Source organism: Monodelphis domestica, chromosome 1 (genome assembly GCF_027887165.1).
Source record: "Monodelphis domestica isolate mMonDom1 chromosome 1, mMonDom1.pri, whole genome shotgun sequence".
Classification (NCBI taxonomy): Eukaryota; Metazoa; Chordata; class Mammalia; order Didelphimorphia; family Didelphidae; genus Monodelphis; species Monodelphis domestica.
The window spans coordinates 93,423,895-93,443,652 of record NC_077227.1 but is presented as its reverse complement, the minus strand read 5'-3'; the positions used below and the strand labels follow the sequence as shown (position 1 = coordinate 93,443,652).

At 33.7% G+C, this 19,758-nt stretch overlaps 1 protein-coding gene across 3 annotated transcripts in view; it reads left to right on the top strand.

Moving 5' to 3' along the window:
- Positions 1 to 19,758, top strand: part of SEC23IP (SEC23 interacting protein) — a 34,675-nt gene that overhangs the window by 1,483 nt on the left and 13,434 nt on the right. For all 3 annotated transcript variants that reach the window (XM_007478904.3, XM_001376701.4, XM_007478905.3), the window contains exons 2-13: positions 4,993 to 5,525; positions 6,886 to 7,111; positions 8,650 to 8,843; positions 11,300 to 11,389; positions 12,297 to 12,414; positions 14,067 to 14,156; positions 14,589 to 14,730; positions 15,449 to 15,657; positions 16,596 to 16,708; positions 16,926 to 17,075; positions 17,314 to 17,409; positions 19,038 to 19,235. In XM_007478904.3, coding sequence (XP_007478966.1) covers positions 4,993 to 5,525; positions 6,886 to 7,111; positions 8,650 to 8,843; positions 11,300 to 11,389; positions 12,297 to 12,414; positions 14,067 to 14,156; positions 14,589 to 14,730; positions 15,449 to 15,657; positions 16,596 to 16,708; positions 16,926 to 17,075; positions 17,314 to 17,409; positions 19,038 to 19,235 — 2,159 coding nt within the window. The remainder of the gene's footprint in view (positions 1 to 4,992; positions 5,526 to 6,885; positions 7,112 to 8,649; positions 8,844 to 11,299; positions 11,390 to 12,296; positions 12,415 to 14,066; positions 14,157 to 14,588; positions 14,731 to 15,448; positions 15,658 to 16,595; positions 16,709 to 16,925; positions 17,076 to 17,313; positions 17,410 to 19,037; positions 19,236 to 19,758) is intronic.

Here is a 19,758-nt window from a genome sequence, read left to right as displayed (position 1 = left end):
AATTGTCACGGGTCCAGTGACAAAGCTTGCCTAGGACATTTCAGTGTTAAGGAGGTGGAGGCTGAGTGATGAAGCTTTTTGGAGAGCTAGTGTCTAAGGTACTGGATCTTGGACACTGATGGACAAGGAAAGCCCAGATTCTTTTTGGAGTTGCATTGACCAAATCTATGTTGCTTTTCTGTTAAAGAGTGGGAGATACTTTTGTATCTAATGTGTCTAAATATTTTAAACTGCTTATATCTGGAAAACTAACTTTAGCATTTAAATTCTTGTGTTTACAGTTGAAATACTTTATCCATTGGGAATAAAAGTAACAATATTTATAGTTAAGATTGCCTTCACTGCCTCACCACCCACTCATTGGTAGTCTCTTGCAATCTGACTTCTTTCACTGTATTTAAACTACATTCTCTAAGATTATGACTTTATATTTGCCAAAACCTGTAGTCTTTTCTTGGTCCTGAGATTTCTTGACTTTTCTCTAACTGTTTGACATTGTTGACTGCCTTCTGAATAATCTATCTTTGCTCTTGCTTCTTTTTGCCTGGACATGGCTCTCTCTTGGGCTACCTGCTTTAATGTTACTTTTGTCTCACTCTTCACTCTTCTTAAATGTGGATAGCCTACCAGTCACTGTTCAGCTCGTTTTTCTTTGAGGATACCTTGAAAACTTTAACTTTAGACTTACATGACTAATTCCAAATTATCTGTTTCTCCTTACCACCTCCCTCCCCCTTTCTCTAGTTCTGCATTTCTATGTTCTTTCTAGACATTTCTTCCACTTCCACTTCAAGTTCAATATATCTTAAAAAACAAACTCTTTATTTTCTGCCTTAGAATCAATACTGTAAGGGCTAGGCAAGTGACTTGCCCAGGGTCACACAGCTAGGAAGTGTCTGAGGCCAGAATTGAATCCAGTACCTCCCCTCTGTAGGCCTGGCTCTTATTCCACTGAGCCTATCTGCCCTCCCAAGTTCAATATGTCTTAAATGAAACTTATCCCTTCTCCTAAAATAAGTTGACTTTCCTCACATTTCCTTATTTCTGTTGATGAAATCACTAGTCTTTATATATCTTGTTACTATATAGTTGTTTTCATGTTTTCTCTTATGAGGTGGTAAGCTCCTTGAGAGCAAGGACTGGTTTTTACCTATTTGTATCTATAGTGCTTAGCTATAGTGCCAGCTACATAGTAGGCATTTAATAAATGCTAGTTGACTTATTGACCAAGATTTAAAACTAGTAAACTTTGACATTTCTCTCTTTCCCTTAACCTCTACATTCAATAAGTAGGGAAGTTCTTTTCCTCCATGATAGGCTCACTACTCACTTTTGCCACCTTAGACTCTCATTACCTGTTGGCTGGACTGTTCAGTAATAAACATTTTTAATGTCATCTTTTACCTTTTACATAGCAGCCAGGATAATCTTGATTTTCTTTTTTTCAGTATACAATTTGACCATGTCACTTCCTTTTTGAAAAATCTTCTATTTGGTCCACTGGATAAAATACAAATTCCTTATCCAGTTATTTAAGATCACTTACATCACTTACAGCCTAGCTCTAACCTACATTTCCAGCCTTATTTAACTCTTGTTACTCTTCATGTACTCAACAACAGGAGGAGCACTAATCTGCAAAAGAACCTTTTGGGCCACTTATTGGCAATTTATAATGTGATATTATTTACCAGTTAATATTTTAACTGGGTTTGGAGCCTCTCTCAGAAGTGTTGTGGGCCTTGTGTTTGAAACCTCAGCTTTTCTCTTATAATAGGGATGTGCTATTTTTACATCTCTGCCTGTTGAAATCATTCTGTTCTTTTAAGGTGCAACTTCAGATCCACTTTATCCATGAAGCTGTTCCTGTTCCTTCCATATGAAAGTATTTTCTTTCCTCTGATTTCTTATGACATTTTAAACTTCTCCTTTGTCTTTATTACTTTATACTTTGAATTTTCCTTAGACTCTTAAGGTGGGGAGGCAGCATGTTGATATTAATCTTTGTATCCATAGCACCTTGCACATAGTAGTTATGTGAATGTATTGTTGAGTTGACTGTTTTTGGTGAATTTATAGATTTTTTTAGGTCATGGTTATTTGGGACCATAAAGACTTGTAGAGAATATATTATCTAAATAGGTTAAAGGGTTGAGTTAAAAGAGAGTAAATTTATAAATATTTTATACATAATCACAAAATATTTCTCAAGTTATTTGTGTAATAACAGTTAATCTGTAGTTGCTATTAATTGATAAATTTTATTGAAAGAAAAGTTTCAACCAAGGAACAGTATAGGAGGGAATTAAACATTAATATACAAATGGAAACATGATTAGATTAGAGAGTAAATTGACTTGGAGAATATTTCCTAACTTCCAGTGGTTTCCATTCTGAGATTATCTATTCTACATATTTTATATGTACCTACTTATATGTTGTTTCTCCCATTGGAGAGTGAGTTCCTTCAGGGCACAGGGACTGTTTTTGTGCCCCCTCCCTCTTTTTTGACTGTTATCTCTGGTGTTTAACATAGTGCCTGGCACATACTAAGCACTGAACAGATGCTTGTTGACTGATTTACTGGAAAGATAGTCGAGGTGAGAGTAGAATAGAGTGGTACTCCAAATTCCATACCAAACCTGTGGGTTTAGAAATGTACCACTCTCAAAAGAAATAAGACTCACCTATAGACTCTCACTCAGTCCGGGAATCTACAAAGGGAACTTCAGAGTCCTACTAAGACCCTGGGTCAAGCTAGGTGGAACATATAGTGCAGGTAATCTCAGGTTCTCTGTGGTCTGAGTGCCTGAACTTTCCCTAATGTCCTTAGGGAACCCAGCCTAAGAGAGTAGACTTGGGGAGTTCCTGGTAAATCCAGCCTGACTCTTAGCCCAGAGAATTCAGGGCTTTGTCCAGCAAGATTTTGTGGCCTTGGCCCAAGCACAGTGGTGAAAGCCCTTAGGCAAAATCTAGCTAAACCAGTAATAAAAGCTGTGGCTAGAACCCAGCTTAGGCGAAGTCCCTGGGTCCAGTAGTTGGGGGATAAGGACCTTAGACAGATTCTAGAGTAGATGGAAATCCTGGAGCCCTGTGGTAAGAGAGTGAGCATAGGCAGACCCAGTACTGGAGCAGGTCCAGAGTAACTTGAAGGAGGAGCGTAGTCTGGGCCACCCTTCTCAGAACCTGGCAGGATTCTCCCATTCCATTCATTTGTGGGGAATGACCCAAACTCAGGCTTTTCATCCTTGATCTTGAAGCTTTTAAAATGAGTAAATCAATTAAAAACTCCAAATATCATGAGGAAATGTTTTTTATTGAGCCTAGTGCTAAAACTAACCAACTTACAAGTTTGGGTTAAACCTCAGGGGAAAAAAAGTCTTGGCTACTGGGACTGGAGGAGTACCTGAAAGAAATGAAACAGTTGAGACAGAATGGAAAGCTAAGGAGGTAAGAACGGAAGGAATATTAACACCTTAGACCAAACAGTGGAAAACCTCACTGAAAAACTGAATGCAAGGGTTAAGTAAAAAAAACCCACAATAAGTCAGCAAAAAGTATTTTTAAAAAATCCAAAGATTGAAAAACAGAAGACATACATAGCCATTATGAGCATTTATGTTGCTAGGCTATGCATCTATATAAGAGTTGATTTTATTTTATTAAACAAATTTTTTTTATTTGCCCAATTAGGGAGTGTATAATTAGAGAGACAGGTCAATAAAAATTTTTTTTTTAAATTTACACACAGCACAAGGACAAAGAGGACAAACAAAAGCAGGACAATTTGGTACTACTATGGTAAATTTAATGTATACCTTAAAAAATAAACTTATTAATAATTTGATTATAATATAATTTAGATTCATGGTTTCAGATACAACTCTCTTTCTGTTCAGTCTTTGTATATGGAAATTTTATACTTGTTGATGTTTTTCAACTTAATAATAAAAAACCAAAATTTTAAAAATGGTGTAAGACTATCATACAAAGGGCCCTAACCAGGAAATTATGTATTTGCTATAGAGGAAACAATTGTGAATCATTGGAATGTTTTGAGGGATTTAGTGACATCAATAAAAATGCAAAACAATGAAAACTAGTCAGAAAATCTGTTAAATACTTAGAGCCCCATGAACATTTTGTGGGTCCTGGCAGAGGATTTTTGGTGGCATTGAGAGAAGGGATCATCAATAGGATGAACCCAGATAATAATAATGTTATAAAACATTAAGATCAATGATTTAAAAGAAAACAACCAAACTTTACCTTTTGTTTTAGAATTGATACTAAGGCAAAAGATTGGTAATGATGAGGCAATTGAGACTAAATGACTTGCTAATGTTGTAGGTAGTGTCTGAGTTCAGATTTGAACCTACATCCTTCCGACTTAAGATCTTTATCCACTGTACTGTAGCTGCCCCTAAAATCATTGATCTTGAAACTCATAAATTAAGATTGAAAAGTATAGAAGGATTTATATTTTGGACATATTTCTCATAGGATTGGTGATAATGTTTCCCATAAGACTTCAATTTGGCAAGGAAGGGAAGGGTAGCTCAAAGCTTGGAGTTTCTGTGTGCATTAGTTATTAATAACATTATTGGTTGGTTTGTTCTTTAATTATTTCAGTTTGTGGTACTAGATGATTTTAGGGGTTAGTTCATTTGGTGTGAATGTCAAGCAGAATTTTCATTTGTATAATAATTGCTTTCTAAATATAAGGCAATGAATATAATATTATCTCTGATCTGGTCAAGAAAGAATAATATATTTATTTGAATTTTGTGCTATTACCACAATAGTCACATTTAGTTCAGTAGTGGAGTAACATTTCATTTATCTTTTATTATAATATTTTGGAATTCATTGATTGAGTGGATACATTATTAGAATTATTTTGTGGTGTTACTCTTAAAGCATGACATGTGCTTTTTTCAGAAGTTGTGATAAATGTAATCTCAATCATATTTTTACTCTGTTTTATTTCAGAGGATTCTACAGATGTTGGTGAAGAAGATAGCTTCCTTGGTCAGACTTCTGGTCATACTACTTTACCACAGACATTTAGTTATTTCTCTCAGGTATCCAGCAACAGTGATCCTTTTGGGAATATTGGACAGATGCCATTAACAACTGCAGCAGCACCTGTTGGAGTACCAACATTGTCTAAGCCACCAACATCCCTTCCCCTTACAGCTGGATCTCCAGATGGTCCAAATACATTTTCATCACAGGTTTCAAAGACTCAGTCTGTTTATAGTGTTGCACCTCCATCACAGATGGCAATCCATGGTTACCCGTCTTCTTCACATAATAGTCTCCCGCCACCAAACTTTGCAGGTCCTCATGGAACATTGCAACAAGGATATAATCCTTATCGCCAGAACCCTACCAGCAGCAGAGCCAACCCTTATATTGCCCCACCACAGCTACAGCAATGCCAGAATCCAAACCATCCTGCCCATCCATCCTCTGGAATACCTCTTCAGATGTATCAAAATCCTCCTGGATCAATGCCACCGGTATAGAAATGCTCTTAAATTCAGCTATTCCTTCTAATTTTCACTGTTCTTTTTGGTGTTTTCCTTCAGTTCAGACATCTTGTGCTTTTTAAAAGCAGGAATATGAAAGCTAATTATTTTTAAAGAAATTGTGACGCCTACATGCTTTGTAGCAAAAGCACTTTTAAAGTAAGACAATTAGATTTTTTTTTACTAATTTAAATTGCTTACTCCCAGGGGGCAGCTGGGTGACTCAGTGGATTGAGAGTCAGGCCCAGAGACGGAAAGTCTTGGGTTCAAATTTGGCCTCAGACACTAACTAGTTGTGTGACCCTGGGCAAGTCACTTAACCCCCATTGCCTAGCCCTTACCACTCTTCTGCCTTAGAACTAATACCCAGTATTGATTCTAAGATGGAAGGTAAGAGTTTACATAAAAAGTAAATAAATAAATTGCTTACTCCCCAAAGAAGTAACTGATTAAGCTGAGTAACTTGCATGTCAAGAAGTTTTAATGTAATACATACAAAGTATGAATATCTTTATAAAATGAGAAATGTGTCTAGGAGCAAATATTTTGGGATATAATCAAGTCCAGTTTTAATTTTTATGACTGGTTATCAAAATTTATATTTAGTTTTAATAGAAATTTGATCTAAATACAGAAATACTCTGTCATATTGTTGGAAAAAAATGTGTGTACCTTTTATAAAAATCTTTTTTTTAACTTTATAAATTGTTAACTGATTCTAGAAAAGAATTTACCTGTAGCTAAAAAGGAAAAGAATAAAATATCTGACCCACTGAGGCACAAATCAATGGCGTGATGATTAGCATCAAATTTAGTTTGTAATCATGCCTTGTTTTCATTTTAAAGTAGGAGAAAGGCTTCTTCTAAATTCATATTTCTTATATATTATGTCAGCAAACAAAAATCCTGAGGAGACTGCCTTTCATGCTGTTACAAAGTAACTGGATTTATCCTTGTCATAGTTTTGTCTTAGATAATGCTTCTAACTCGAAAACATTTTAGAAAGAAACATTTTTCTTCTTTGATTGTAGAGCTAGTTTATAAGACTAGAAATCAACAGGACTGTTGTCAGGCCTGAAGAGCATGTATAATTATTATTTGCATAATAACTGAAATTTGTTTAGAAATTTTAAGATTGCAAAGCCCTTTTTACATTTAAGTCTCAAAAGAATCCTCTGAGGAAATACTAGAGATATTACCACCATTTTACAGAGGAGGAATCTGAGCTCAGAGAGATTACACAGCTAGTAAGTATCAAAGATGGGCCTTTCTACCTCCACTTTCAGGCTGCTGCCCACTGAGCCATGCTGTCTCTCAGACATGGAGGAGACATGAACCTTTTTCTTTTCAGATTCCTCCCGCAGCACAGACAGTCTTGTCATCACCAGCCCAACAGCAGCTAATGACTAGACCTGCAGCCCCGATGATACAAGCACCACCTCCTCCTCTCTTCCTTCAGAATCCATATGAATCAGTACAACCCCATTGGTTTTATTGCAAGGAAGTAGAATACAAACAAATATGGATGCCTTTTAGTATGTTTGATTCTATACATCTTGAAGAAGTCTATAATTCAGGTAAGTATACTTTTTGGGGGGGGTGGGGAGAGGCACCTGATTGTATTTTATTTTTTCTCTCTTAAAAATTTTTTTATATTTATTACTATGTGAAACACACTTAGATATTAGTCATTGTTGTAAGAGCACACTTGGACATAACCAAAACCCCAAACTAAAACTATTAAGTGTATGCTTTGATCTGCATCTGTCTGACTCCCAACAGTCTTTCTCTGGAGGTGGATAGCATTCCCTGTCAAAAGTCTTTCAGGATCGTCCCAGATCATTGCACTGCTGAGAGTAGCCAAGTTTTGACTTCTTTGTACAATATTGCTGTTACTGTGTACAGGCAGCTCATTTTAGAGAAAATATAAAGTACAGGACCTGGGAGTTGAAAGTCCTTATTCCCTCTTTTTCAATTGACTTTTGAGTGTCAAATTATTTAGTTCTCTCAGACTTGTTTCCCATTCCTCTATTTTTTAAAGGTAGTAAGTATTAGTACTATTTTATCCAGTATGGGAAATGATATATGTTTGAGTTGAATGATCTCACTTAAAGTCCTTATGTCTATCCATTTTTTGTTATTATCCTGTTCTTAGGGTAGCAAGGAAGCATTTGGCTTCAGAATTTGATTTTTGCAAAGCAACATTTCTTTTTGAATATTAATTTAGTTTAATGACAAAAACAGTTAAAACAAAATATAGCAATTACCTTTGACCTAGAAAATTTTTGACAGTTTTCTATATCATCCTTATGAATTATTAGCTTAGTGTTTAATATGTGGGAGGAATCTGTAATTTTTTTTAACCCTTACCTTCTGCCTTAGAATAATTGATGATATTTAGCATGTACTAAATATCATCAATTCCAAGACAGAAGATTAATTCCAAGATAGTAAAGGTTAGGCAGTTGGGGTTAAATGACTTGTCTGTGATCATACAGCTAGGAAGTGACCTAGGCCAGATTTGAACCCAGCTCTTCCAGGCCTGATGTTCTATCTGCTATGTTTCTTAGCTCCTCCTTTTTATACTTTTGAAAAATTGATATAGGTAATTACTAAGTTTGATTTGTTACTTCACATATTTCTCAATATGTTTAAAAAAAAAACTGGACTTATAAGTTAGTTGGTATAGGGAATTGCCAGTGGGAAAATTATTGTATCGAAACAGATCACTACTTGCTTCACAACTTAGTGTCTTTGTTCCTTCTTAATCATTGGTGTGACTTGAGACCTGTTCTCTGTTTCCATTATAACTCCCTGACTTCCTTTTTGTGACACTTCTATTTTTAAAAATCCCATAAATATTTTTGAATTATTTTATGATAATAGGTGTTTGTTGCTTCCTGGCTATGGCCTCTGAAGTCTTATTTTTTCTTCTTGCTGAGGAAAAAAAAAGTTTCACAAATTAATTTTAAGACTTTTTTCAACTGAATAGATGAGTTTGGCACTTTTATCTGGAAAAAGAGAAACATAACATAGTCACCATGCTATATATTTTTAGATTAGGAAGAAGAGCGCATATTTAAATGTCTAAATAAAGTTTAAATTTTACATTTAGTCCAGCCAGATCCTGAAAGTGTTGTATTAAGCACAGATGGAGGACGTTATGATGTTTACCTCTATGACAGACTGAGAAAAGCTGTGTATTGGGAAGAAGAACAAACTGAAGTTAGACGCTGTACATGGTTTTACAAGGGGGATACAGATAGTCGGTATATTCCTTATACAGAGGAATTCAGTGAAAAACTAGAGGTATGAATTTTTTGATATTTACCATTTGTTTAAAAAAAATATAGGCATGTGCCTAGTGGAAACTTATGCTATTTTATGTAAAACTGTTTAATATAAGGTTATTCTTTCTTGGACTCTTTTAGAATTGTTACTAAATTGCTTAATGGATCTCTTAGTGGTTTTACCTATAAAGGAGGCCACCATGTTCATAGGTTCATAGATTTAGATCTGGAAGGAACCTTATGGGTCATGGAATCTAGTCCCTTTCTTTTATAGATGAAGAAAATGATGGCTAGAGAAATTAATTGACTTGTTGAAGGTCACACTGGCAATAAAGGGTAGAGGTGGGATTTGAATCCAGGTCCTTTTGATTCCATTTCCACTATACCACTTCAGTTTTGTGAGGCTTGTTATAGTGAGATTTTTGCATATTTTTAGGGTTACAGTTCAAATGGAAGAACTTAGGATAATGGAATATTTTCTTTTGCTCCATCCTCATTTTGACTGTTTATGTGGCATCAAATTCTGTAGCTTATGTTAATACTTAGGATGAGTAGTATTTAGCATTAACTAATGTGACAATTAATATATAAAACAGATTTAAGAAAGCTTTCACTTGATGTTTCTTATTCACTCTTAGCCATGTGCTGAACTAAACTTATTCTATTTTAATCTTGCACTCATTCATGACATTCCTAAATACAAACAAAATGTAAATTTTTTCCAACTAGTTTTTCCAATTTGCAGACTTATGACTTATTTAAAAAAGTGTTCTTTTTATTATCACCTTGGTCTAATTTTAATATCTTTGTTATTTATTTGGTTACATTTTGAGTTTCAAGTTGTCTCCCTTCCCACCTCCCAAATCCATATTGTAGAAGGCCAACATTTGATATAGATAATGCTAAATAATATATACTTCTATATATCAATTCTTTCTCTGGTGGGGTGGGGGTAGGGTGGAAAATAGCATTTTTCTTCCTACATCCTTTATTATATAGTTTATTATTATAGTTTATTTAAATGATTATATTAATCAGAGTAGTTTAGTTATTCAGTTACTCTTTGAACAATATTGTTGTTACTGCATGCAAAATTTTTCTTCATTCAGCTTGCTTCACTCTGCTTCTTTTAATATCTTAAAAAGCAGTATGTAAGTATTGCTTCCTGTTTAGGACATGGAATATTCAAACTTAAACTTAAGCATAATTTATTGTGCCTTCTCTGAAAATACTTTTAATCTGTAGCATATGAAAATGTAGATGCCAGAGCTGTGCTGGAATCAGATAAATATCCAAAGTTGGGTGTTGAGAATTGGCATAAGAATAAGAAAGATAAAGAATGCCTAGTTTGACTTAGGGGAAAAAAAGATTTTTATGATGAGAGAAAACTCTTGATTTATAACAGTGAAGACTGGAGAAGAAGAATCAGACCTACTGTCTTCTGCTCATTATATCTCAGAATCATCAAGAATTAATTATCTCTTAAAAAATTTAATATACTTTGGAACAGTGAGAAATGGAGTAAAGGAATGCTGAGATACAATCTTTTTTTTTCCCCATGGCAGAAGAATTCGTCACCTACAGGTCAACTCCTTTTTCTTATTCTGTGCTGATCTCAGTATGGAGAGGCCATCAGCAGGTTCACTATTAGGAATTTGGTTGTTGTAAGATGGTAGTCAGATGTAAGATGTAATTCTAAGGAACCATATAAATGTAAATTATTGTTATTATTATTACCTCTTCCCCCATCTCCTGGAGAAATAGGGAGTTCTACTCTTGTGTTGTTTTCTTAGATAAAAGAAATTTCAGTACTCAGAAGACCGGAATGTTTTCTTCTGCAATTTTTTTTCTTTGCTGATTTCATATGTAAATCTGATTTTATGTTTTCAGCTAATTATGGAATTTTTCACTTGTTTATTGCTGAAATATTGAACCCTAGAAGCTGAAAAATACACTTAGCATCTACATTTCTAAGTTGGCAATTAAATCAGTTCAAAATTGAATGAGCCACCAGTCCTTGGATCTTGTATCAAAAAAAAATTTTTGCAAGCAATTGATGAAGGTGTTTTAGTTACTGTAGACTAGTGTCTTGTTGGTGAGGTAGCTTGACTTCATTATTGATTGATAGTAATAAAATTTACTTCATATTCTAGGCAGTTTCTGAAGTATGTTTCTTTTCAAACAACCTTTTAAAGATCAGTTCTCTGTGATTTAGAAATTGCTTGAGCAAGAATCTTCTCTTTAAATCCAACTTACATGGATTTGCCAAATGAATCTTAGCCATTGGAAGTCAGTTTTCTAATATTTTTATACTCTTATAATGAATCACCATCAGGCTTGCCTTATATGTAAGTGCTATATTTACCAATATTCAGTATTCATATATTCTTTTCATTCAAATGCACTTTTAATCTGGTATGTAATTTGATGGTATTAGTCATTTTGGTGTTAAAACTATTTTACCTATTATCCTAGGCAGAATACAAAAAAGCTATAACCACCAATCAGTGGCATCGTAGACTTGAGTTTCCCAGTGGAGAAACAATTGTTATGCATAACCCAAAGGTAATAAAGATATTTAAAATCATTAAATAGTTTTTGTATGTTTCAAATGATTTTCCTGAGCATATTCATATAGTGTTAATTTCAATAGTGGGTTTATACTAATGTAAATAACATGTATGTTTGTATTGTGTTCACTTGTTTATCATAGTTAAAATTAATTGCAGAAAAAAGCAGAACTTAAGTTATTCTCATTTGAAGTCTCTGTTTATGGTAACATACAGTAGAATAACTATGAGCTAATCACTATATATATTTTGTTGTTGTTAGACATACCGATTTCTTTCTCCTAAATGTTAGGAAGTTTTAATATATACAAATGTATATACCCTTTTGCCATTCTTTTTATTTTTTCTCTGAATTTAATGCTGTTTAAAGCATTGGTTTGTGGTCTTTTGCATAACTTTTACCAACTATAAGATATTATTTCTTAGGAAGTCACAAGACAGAACTCAATAAACATAGGCATATTTGCTGTAAAATGACTTCCTAAAATGATGTGCTGGTTAATTTTATAATTGTAACCCTTTTTATACATTCACTGGAGAGGCTTAAAGGATTTTTATTGTGAATTCCCTTGTAAAACCATTCTTTTTGGTGAAAATTAATATTCTCTGATTTATTTTTAATCTGAATTTTCAAATAAAGTTTGCTTAAATTGGAGTATACTGTAGGCAATGACAATATTTTTTCATACTCTCAGCTGTCTTGTTGAATATGGTAGATAAGTTTTATGATACTACACTTAGGATCAAAGGATCTAGCATTTACATTATATAAGTATTTAAACACAGCAAAAGTTTTATTTCACTCAGATGTTTCATATTTTATTTTTCACTCAGTATAAGTGAATTTCTTTAATTTTTATGTAAACAAGTATTTTTTAGAATATTTTTGTTCTATGTTTTAGGTTATAGTTCAGTTTCAGCCTTCCTCAATGCCAGATGAATGGGGGACCACACAAGATGGACAGACAAGACCTAGAGTTGTAAAACGTGGAATTGATGATCATGATGAAATTCCTGATGGTATGCAAATCTCTAGAAGAGAGATGAAAGAACATTGATTTTATTAAGCAATTCAAGTCTTTCATCATCAGTGGAATTAGAACCTGGAATTAGAAGAACTAAATTTTTGACTCCTGGCTCTGCCACTTATGTGACTGTTGGCAAGTCACTTAACCTTTTTGATCTTGTTTCCTCATCTATAAAATGAAGATAATTATACTAACTCTTGGGTATTGTGAACCTAAAATTATGATGTAAATGCGAGCTATTTTGACCTGACTTGTTTCTTGATAAAAATTTTGTTTGTTCACTCATTCACATTGATTCACATATTTACCATAGATAGTCCTTAGAAAGCCATCTCCTTTTAGATTAAATTGGAATAGGAATGTGATGGTTTCTTTTGAGAAAGTCTTCCTTGAATTCTTTCTTACTTTTTTTTAAAATACCATCTCTTCTAGCATTTATTCTTGGAGTCTTCTGTTATCTTCTATTCCTTATACCAAATTGCCATTAAAAAAAAACAAAACCCTTACTTTCCATCTTGGAATCAATACTGTGTATTCCAAGGCAGAAGAGCATTATGGGCTAGGCAATGGAGGTTAAATGACTTGCCCAGGGTCACACAGCTGGGAAGTGTCTGAGGCCAGATTTGAACCTAGGACCTCCTATCTCTAGGCCTGGCTCTCAGTCCACAGAACTACCCAGCTGCTCCCTTGCCATTTGTTTTGATTTTTCTCATTCTTTTACTCTAAAGGAGATTTCTCTTGTACATAACATTTTGTTTCTTTCTATTTTTTTTTAAACGCTTACCTTCTGTCTTGGAGTCAATACTATGTGTTGGCTCCAAGGCTGAAGAGTGGTAAGGGCTAGGCAGTGGGGGTCAAGTGACTTGCCTAGGGTCACACAGCTGGGAAGTATCTGAGGCCAGATTTGAACCTAGGACCTCCTGTCTCTAGGCCTGGCTCTCAATCCACTGAGCCACCCAGCTGCCCCCAACATTTTCTCCTATATTAATGTCTTTAAAAAATTGAGTCATTTCAGGGTCCCTTCTTTCCCTCTTTTTTAAAAAGCGAGCCATCCTTTATAACAAAACAGTTAAAACCAACTAAAACTATCTGACAGCTTATATAACAGTCTTTACAACTTTACTGAAAGGATGGAAGTTATCTGTTCACTCTGTAAGTCCTAGATTAGTCATTATAATTACTTAGAGTTTGGCTTCATTTTAGGTTTCTTTCAATATATATTTTAATATATAACTTCATATACATTTTTGTATCTTTTATATATAACTTTTCATATATAACTAGCATATTATTCACTGTGTGTACATAAATGATTTGTTGCTAATAACTTTATTTTTCAAAATTGGGTTTAAGACCCTGGTGAGGTGAAAAGGCCAAGTGATTACTGAATTTTGAATTGGAAAGTTCTCAACAGTTAGATGATTTTGTTAGTTTCCAGCTAAGGCTTCCTTCATCTCCTAGGCCTTTTGCTGTGTACTGGGAAGAGGTAACTTTTTTTTCACTCTAGGGTTGTTGAGGTCTAGTGGAGTACGGTGCAATAGAACATTTAAGGGCTTTTCTAGATGAAAGTTTAAGAACTTTGGACAAGATATTTCCTATTTATCAGTTAGATCACACATATCTAACATTTTTCTCTTTCTATAGGTGAGATGCCTCAGGTTGATCATTTAGTATTTATGGTACATGGCATTGGTCCTGTTTGTGATTTACGTTTTAGAAGCATTATTGAATGTGGTATGTTTATCACTATTTTTTCATTCAAATAGTAGTTTAAAAATAAATATGTAAGCCATTAATGGGCTCTTAAAACTCTTAGTTTTTAGCTCTATAGGAATCAGTAGGTGGTTATTTCCAAAATAAAGAAGAAAAACAAATTTGATTGGTTAAAGAGTAAAGTAACTTTTCATTGTTTTATATAGGCTTATTTGACTGTCCTGATTCATGAGCACTATACTTATTTGCAAATAGTTTTAATTAAAAGAAGTTTTTTAATACATTTGTTAATTTTTCATGAAATTTAGATTTTTAAAAATCTTTATTACTGGCTAAATTCATGTTTTCATAGTCACTTAAGTTTTCTTTTGTAAAATTCTTTGTTTATAAAATGAAGTACTTAATAGTTTTGTTGAACTTTTTTCACTGAAATTTAATTTTTCTTTTTTTAAGTTGATGATTTCCGGATGGTATCTCTCAAGTTGCTGCAGACACATTTTAAGAAATCTTTAGATGACCATAAAGTAAGCAGGGTGGAATTCCTTCCAGTTCATTGGCATAGTTCCTTACATGGTGATGCTACTGGTGTTGACAGGTTTGTATTAGTTCATTTTCTAAATTTATAGTGACGTTTTAAGTTCAAAATTAGAAAGATAGACATTATTAAAGTACTGCACTAAGATTTTAGGTCACATTTTTTTCTATTGCTTTCAGTTTCAACTTGGGAAAGTCATTATATCTACCTGAGCCTCATTTTGCTCATCTATAAAAACAGGAACTTTGAATAAGACGTCCAAGATCCTTGGACCTCTATTTTAGTTTGTTATACTTTTAAAATAAGGGTAATGTACAATATGTTAAATTTATGTTGTAGGAGGCCCTTGAAAATATGGATTAGTGAAAAGAAATTAAGTGACTCATTCTAGTCTTGGTTCTGCAACTAAGAAGTTTTGTTACCAGTCAGCTTTGTAATCTTTGGCAAGTCAGTACACTTTGGTTGATTGTTTTTTCATCTGTAAAATGAAGGCATAGAACTAGATTGATCCCTAAGGTTTAACATCAGTTGTTTAAATCTGGCCAATTTTGCATTACCAAGTGCTTACCTGAGAAGAATCTTCAGGTGTGTGAGATCAATAATTCCCTTCTTTCTTACTGTTTGTTACTTGGAATCTTTCCGCCCCCCCCCCCCCCCCCCATGTCTTCTCTCAAGGTATGTTGTGGGTCAAAATTTGCTTTTATGGATAAGCCTATAATAATGTTTAATGAAGAACTTGATATTGATGACTAAATATTTATATTTTTGTTTTTCAAAGGAACATTAAAAAAATAACTTTACCGAGTATTGGCCGTCTACGACACTTTACCAATGAAACCTTGCTTGACATACTGTTTTATAATAGCCCTACCTACTGTCAGACTATTGTGGAAAAAGTGGGAATGGAAATAAACCGTCTACATGCACTTTTTATCAGTCGGAATCCAGGTTTTAAAGGAGGAGTCTCTGTTGTTGGACATAGTTTGGGTAAAATTTCATTATGTAAATTTAATCTAATTCTAGATTGATTCCCCATAGTTTACAAAGCTTAATAAGCATAAAGCTTAACCCTTATACTTTAAAATGTTGGATTTCCCTTTTAAATGTTTACTCTTTCATCTTGAAATTCATTTGTCTTTATTATAGACATCTTTTTTTCATTTTTGTCCAGCTTCTATATAATTCAGTGTTACTGAAGACACTTATATCTGACATTTGTATAACATTTAAATGGCATTTAAAAATTTGCAGAGTTTTACAAATGATTTCATTTGATTAACAATGACCCAGGGAGGTAGATACTATTATTATTCCCATTTTATATATGAGGATACTGGGGCAGACAAAAAGTTAAATGGTTTGCTCAGGTTAAGTGTCCGAGTCAGGATTTGAACTCGGATCTCTGAGTCCAGGTCTGGCACTTAGCTTGGATCAGTTAGACTTAGTTCAGCACTGAGCATATTACTGGGAAACAGCGTAGTCTAGTGCATGTTTCTTAAACTGTACTATGAGGTACCATGAAACACCCCAAGTTTTTTCTTTTTTTAATACATGTTTCTGTTGTTGTTTTCTGTTCTGTTCTGTAAACATTCTGTTTAATACATGTTCTGTAATAAGCACAAAAAATATTTTGGATGATCTTGCTATAAGCATTCTGCTAAAGTTTTGTTTAAACTGTGGTTCTATCACTGTGGTCAAGTTTAGAACTACTGGTATAGTGGCCAGAATGCTGAATTAAGTTCTACCTCAGGGCCTCAGTTTTCTCATTTGTAAAAAAGGAGTGGAGAATTTAATACAGTAGCAATGGGAATACTTTTTATCTCCCAGAATTATGCTAAAGCTATGAGCCTTAAGAAACATTTACATGTGCTTTATTATTAAATGTAAAATCCTATTAACTTTATAAATGTTTTGCATTTCTTCAGGATCTTTGATATTATTTGATATACTTTCTAATCAAAAAGACTTGACTTCAAAAACTGTGACTCTAACTACTGCTAATGGTATCATGAAGCATACAGCTCCTTTGGAAAAGCAGGTATGGCTCAAGAATGTTAGCCTCTGGATTTGTAGCTGCAGCTCAGTGTACTTCAGAACTTGAGCTGTCTGATTTTAGAAATGTTTTGATTTAGTGAATTACCTCCTTTGAGAAACGTAATAAGTTTTAGAGTTCACCCATGTCATGATTTTTCCATAACCAAGAAGAGTCTGTGAAAATTTTGCAAATGTTTTTCCATTTGTATTTTTATTTTAAGGTATTAGAAGATCCAAAGATACCACTTGATGAATCTTGTGACCTTGATGTTGAAAATGAAGTCCTAACTTTGCAGGAAACCCTAGAAGAACTTAGCCTTTCTGAATATATCAGCACTTTTGAAAAGGAAAAGATAGACATGGAGTCTCTGGTACTAATAATAGTTTTTAATTTTTGTTTTATAATTTCTTATCAGGTTAAGGCATTTAAGAATGAGATAAAAATTCAGATTATGGAATCTAAGCTGCTGGTCTCTGTGTGTGATTTTACTAAAAAAATTAAGAGTTTTTAGCTGAATGGATATTAATCTCTCAGATGTTATAGCAACCTAGCTAGCTTATGTAGAATTATGAAATTTTTCAGTTTTATGTATTTGCATCTTTTTTAAGCTTATGTGTACAATTGATGACCTAAAGGAAATGGGAATACCTCTTGGTCCTAGGAAGAAAATAGCCAACTTTGTAAAAGACAAGGCAACTAAACTGGTAAGTTCTTATTTTTTAATTATTTGCTTTCTTGTGGGAAATTTTTCTGTTACTAGTAAAATATTTCAGATACCAGAATTTATAAACTTAAACACATGGGAAAAAAATTAGGTTTAAAGTAGATTAGGTTTTAAATAATCATGGGAGAAATAGAATGTATGTACCATTCTCTTAAGCTCTTCACATCTATATAAATCCACCGAAATATTTTGGTTTTCTTAAGGAAAAGAACTTATATTTTTTTACTAGTTTGGAATTAACAGAAAAACAATTTCTAATTGTCCTAGTCATTTGAACTACTATAGTTCTTACTACCTCTCCCACTCTTCTGCCCTTAACATATTTTATCTTGTATTTTTATTTTTTATATATACATGGTGCAACTTTCATATTATGAAATTAATTTCCATTAGCTTCCAAACTTTTAGAGTATCTTGATAAGGCATTATTCATATTAAGGACTCCCTGTATAAAGAACAATGCCATTCTGTATATAGTTAGCAGGCACCTTTAACATGTCTCTTTATAGTCATGCCTTTTGAATCTTGGATTTAAAGTTCCTTAACCATAGAGAATGCATTCTTTTGCATTTCTTTGTATCCCTAATGCCTAGCATAGAATTCTTTATATAAAGTAATTGCTTAATAAAGTATGTTGGTGATAATGAAACTAATTTAGTAACTGAGAAATGATACAAAGTTTACTACCTTATGTAATGTAAGGGTTATATTGGGTTTTTGACTAATAAAGAGAGTTGAAAATTAATGTTTAAAATATCCCCTAAGCCAGAGAAAATTTAATTGGAATATAGTAAAAGGAGGGAAATATAGGAAGGAAGTAGAGAAATAAGTTGCCTAACCAGCCACCATATAACTGCCGTCAGAAGAAGTCCAACTGACCACCCGGCTTCCTCTTGGGAGTCCTGGTGGTCTTCAGCCAGAAGTCCAGCAATGCAAGCATCCTTCTTCACAGCTTTAGTAACTCACCCAACAAACCAACTCAGGATCCAAGAAAAAAATGAAAATAAAATCTCTTCACACACCTAAGTAGTAGGGTGTCTTCAACTCAGCTCACCAGGAAGGAAAAAAAAAAACACTCCCCTTCCCCCCCTTTCAGTCCTTGTGCTGGCCTTTTGTATCCCTTTTTCTACCTCCTTTTCTGTCTCTCTCTGGTTTCTCCTTCCTTTCACACAGGGCTGGTATATCTTTACACATCTCAATGGTAAAAGGACCTCTAGGTCCCTGATTAAATTAGAACAAAGGGAGGAAAAGTCCAAATTCTTGATTATTTCCTTAAAATAAAAAAGGAATAAAGAATTCCTTTTCACAGTAGAATGTCATATTGACTAGAACTGTTTTCTGGGTGATGAATTCCTTCTATTCATAATATTCATTGAAGAATTTCAAAGTAGTATTGGTTGGGCAAACAATTTTTTGACATTTGTGTATCAGAATGTCTGTTGCATTAATGAATATTTTTATTGTTGCCTGATTTCATAGGGAAGTTCTTGACATATTCTGGAACGTTAGGTTTGAATTGTAGGAAGTGAAGTAAAGATGTTCAACTTTATAGATAATCACAATTCAAGTTTTCATTAGGCATAAATTCTGATATTGACTCTTTTACAGGAGCAGAAAAAAGAGGCTTCAGACAAGAAAACCTTAATAGCTAACTCAACAAGAGGTCAAGAAGAAGTTGCTCAAAAAACAAAAGAAACAACTCCTCTGGCTTCAGAGGCTGATCCTTCAAAGAGAAAACTCCCAGTTGGTCCCTTTGTGTCATCTGTGCATGTAGATTATGACTCTTTTGAAGTTGGAACAGGACAGGCAAGTTTGTTGTTTGACTTAATATACTATATAAAAACAACTATAAATAACTGCAATAGTTACATGATGTATGGTGGGAAGCACAGTAGACTGGAAGTCAGAGATCTGTGTTCTAGCCCCAGATCTGTCAGTAACTAGTTGCAGGATCTGAGACATAACACTGCCCCTTCCTAGTTTCCTTTTTTCTTATTTCTGAAGTAAGGAGATTGAACTTAAATGATCTCAGGACTTAAATTTCTCTTCTATATATTATCTATCACTTTAAACTTGAATAATGATTAGTTGTTATATATGAAGAACAACTTACTCTCCCTATAGTTCTCCTTTCATGTAGAGGCTTTCAGGCAGAAAAATATGATTGAATGTTTCAAATCTGTCAGTCCTCACTGACACTGGAATGCATTCCTTTCTTCCACATCTTAGAAGCAGACTACCATAAAATGTAATTCTGACACTCTTTATATTATTACAATTTCCTGTTTGGATACCAGTGGAAATTGTCAAATTAAGAATATAAAAGTGA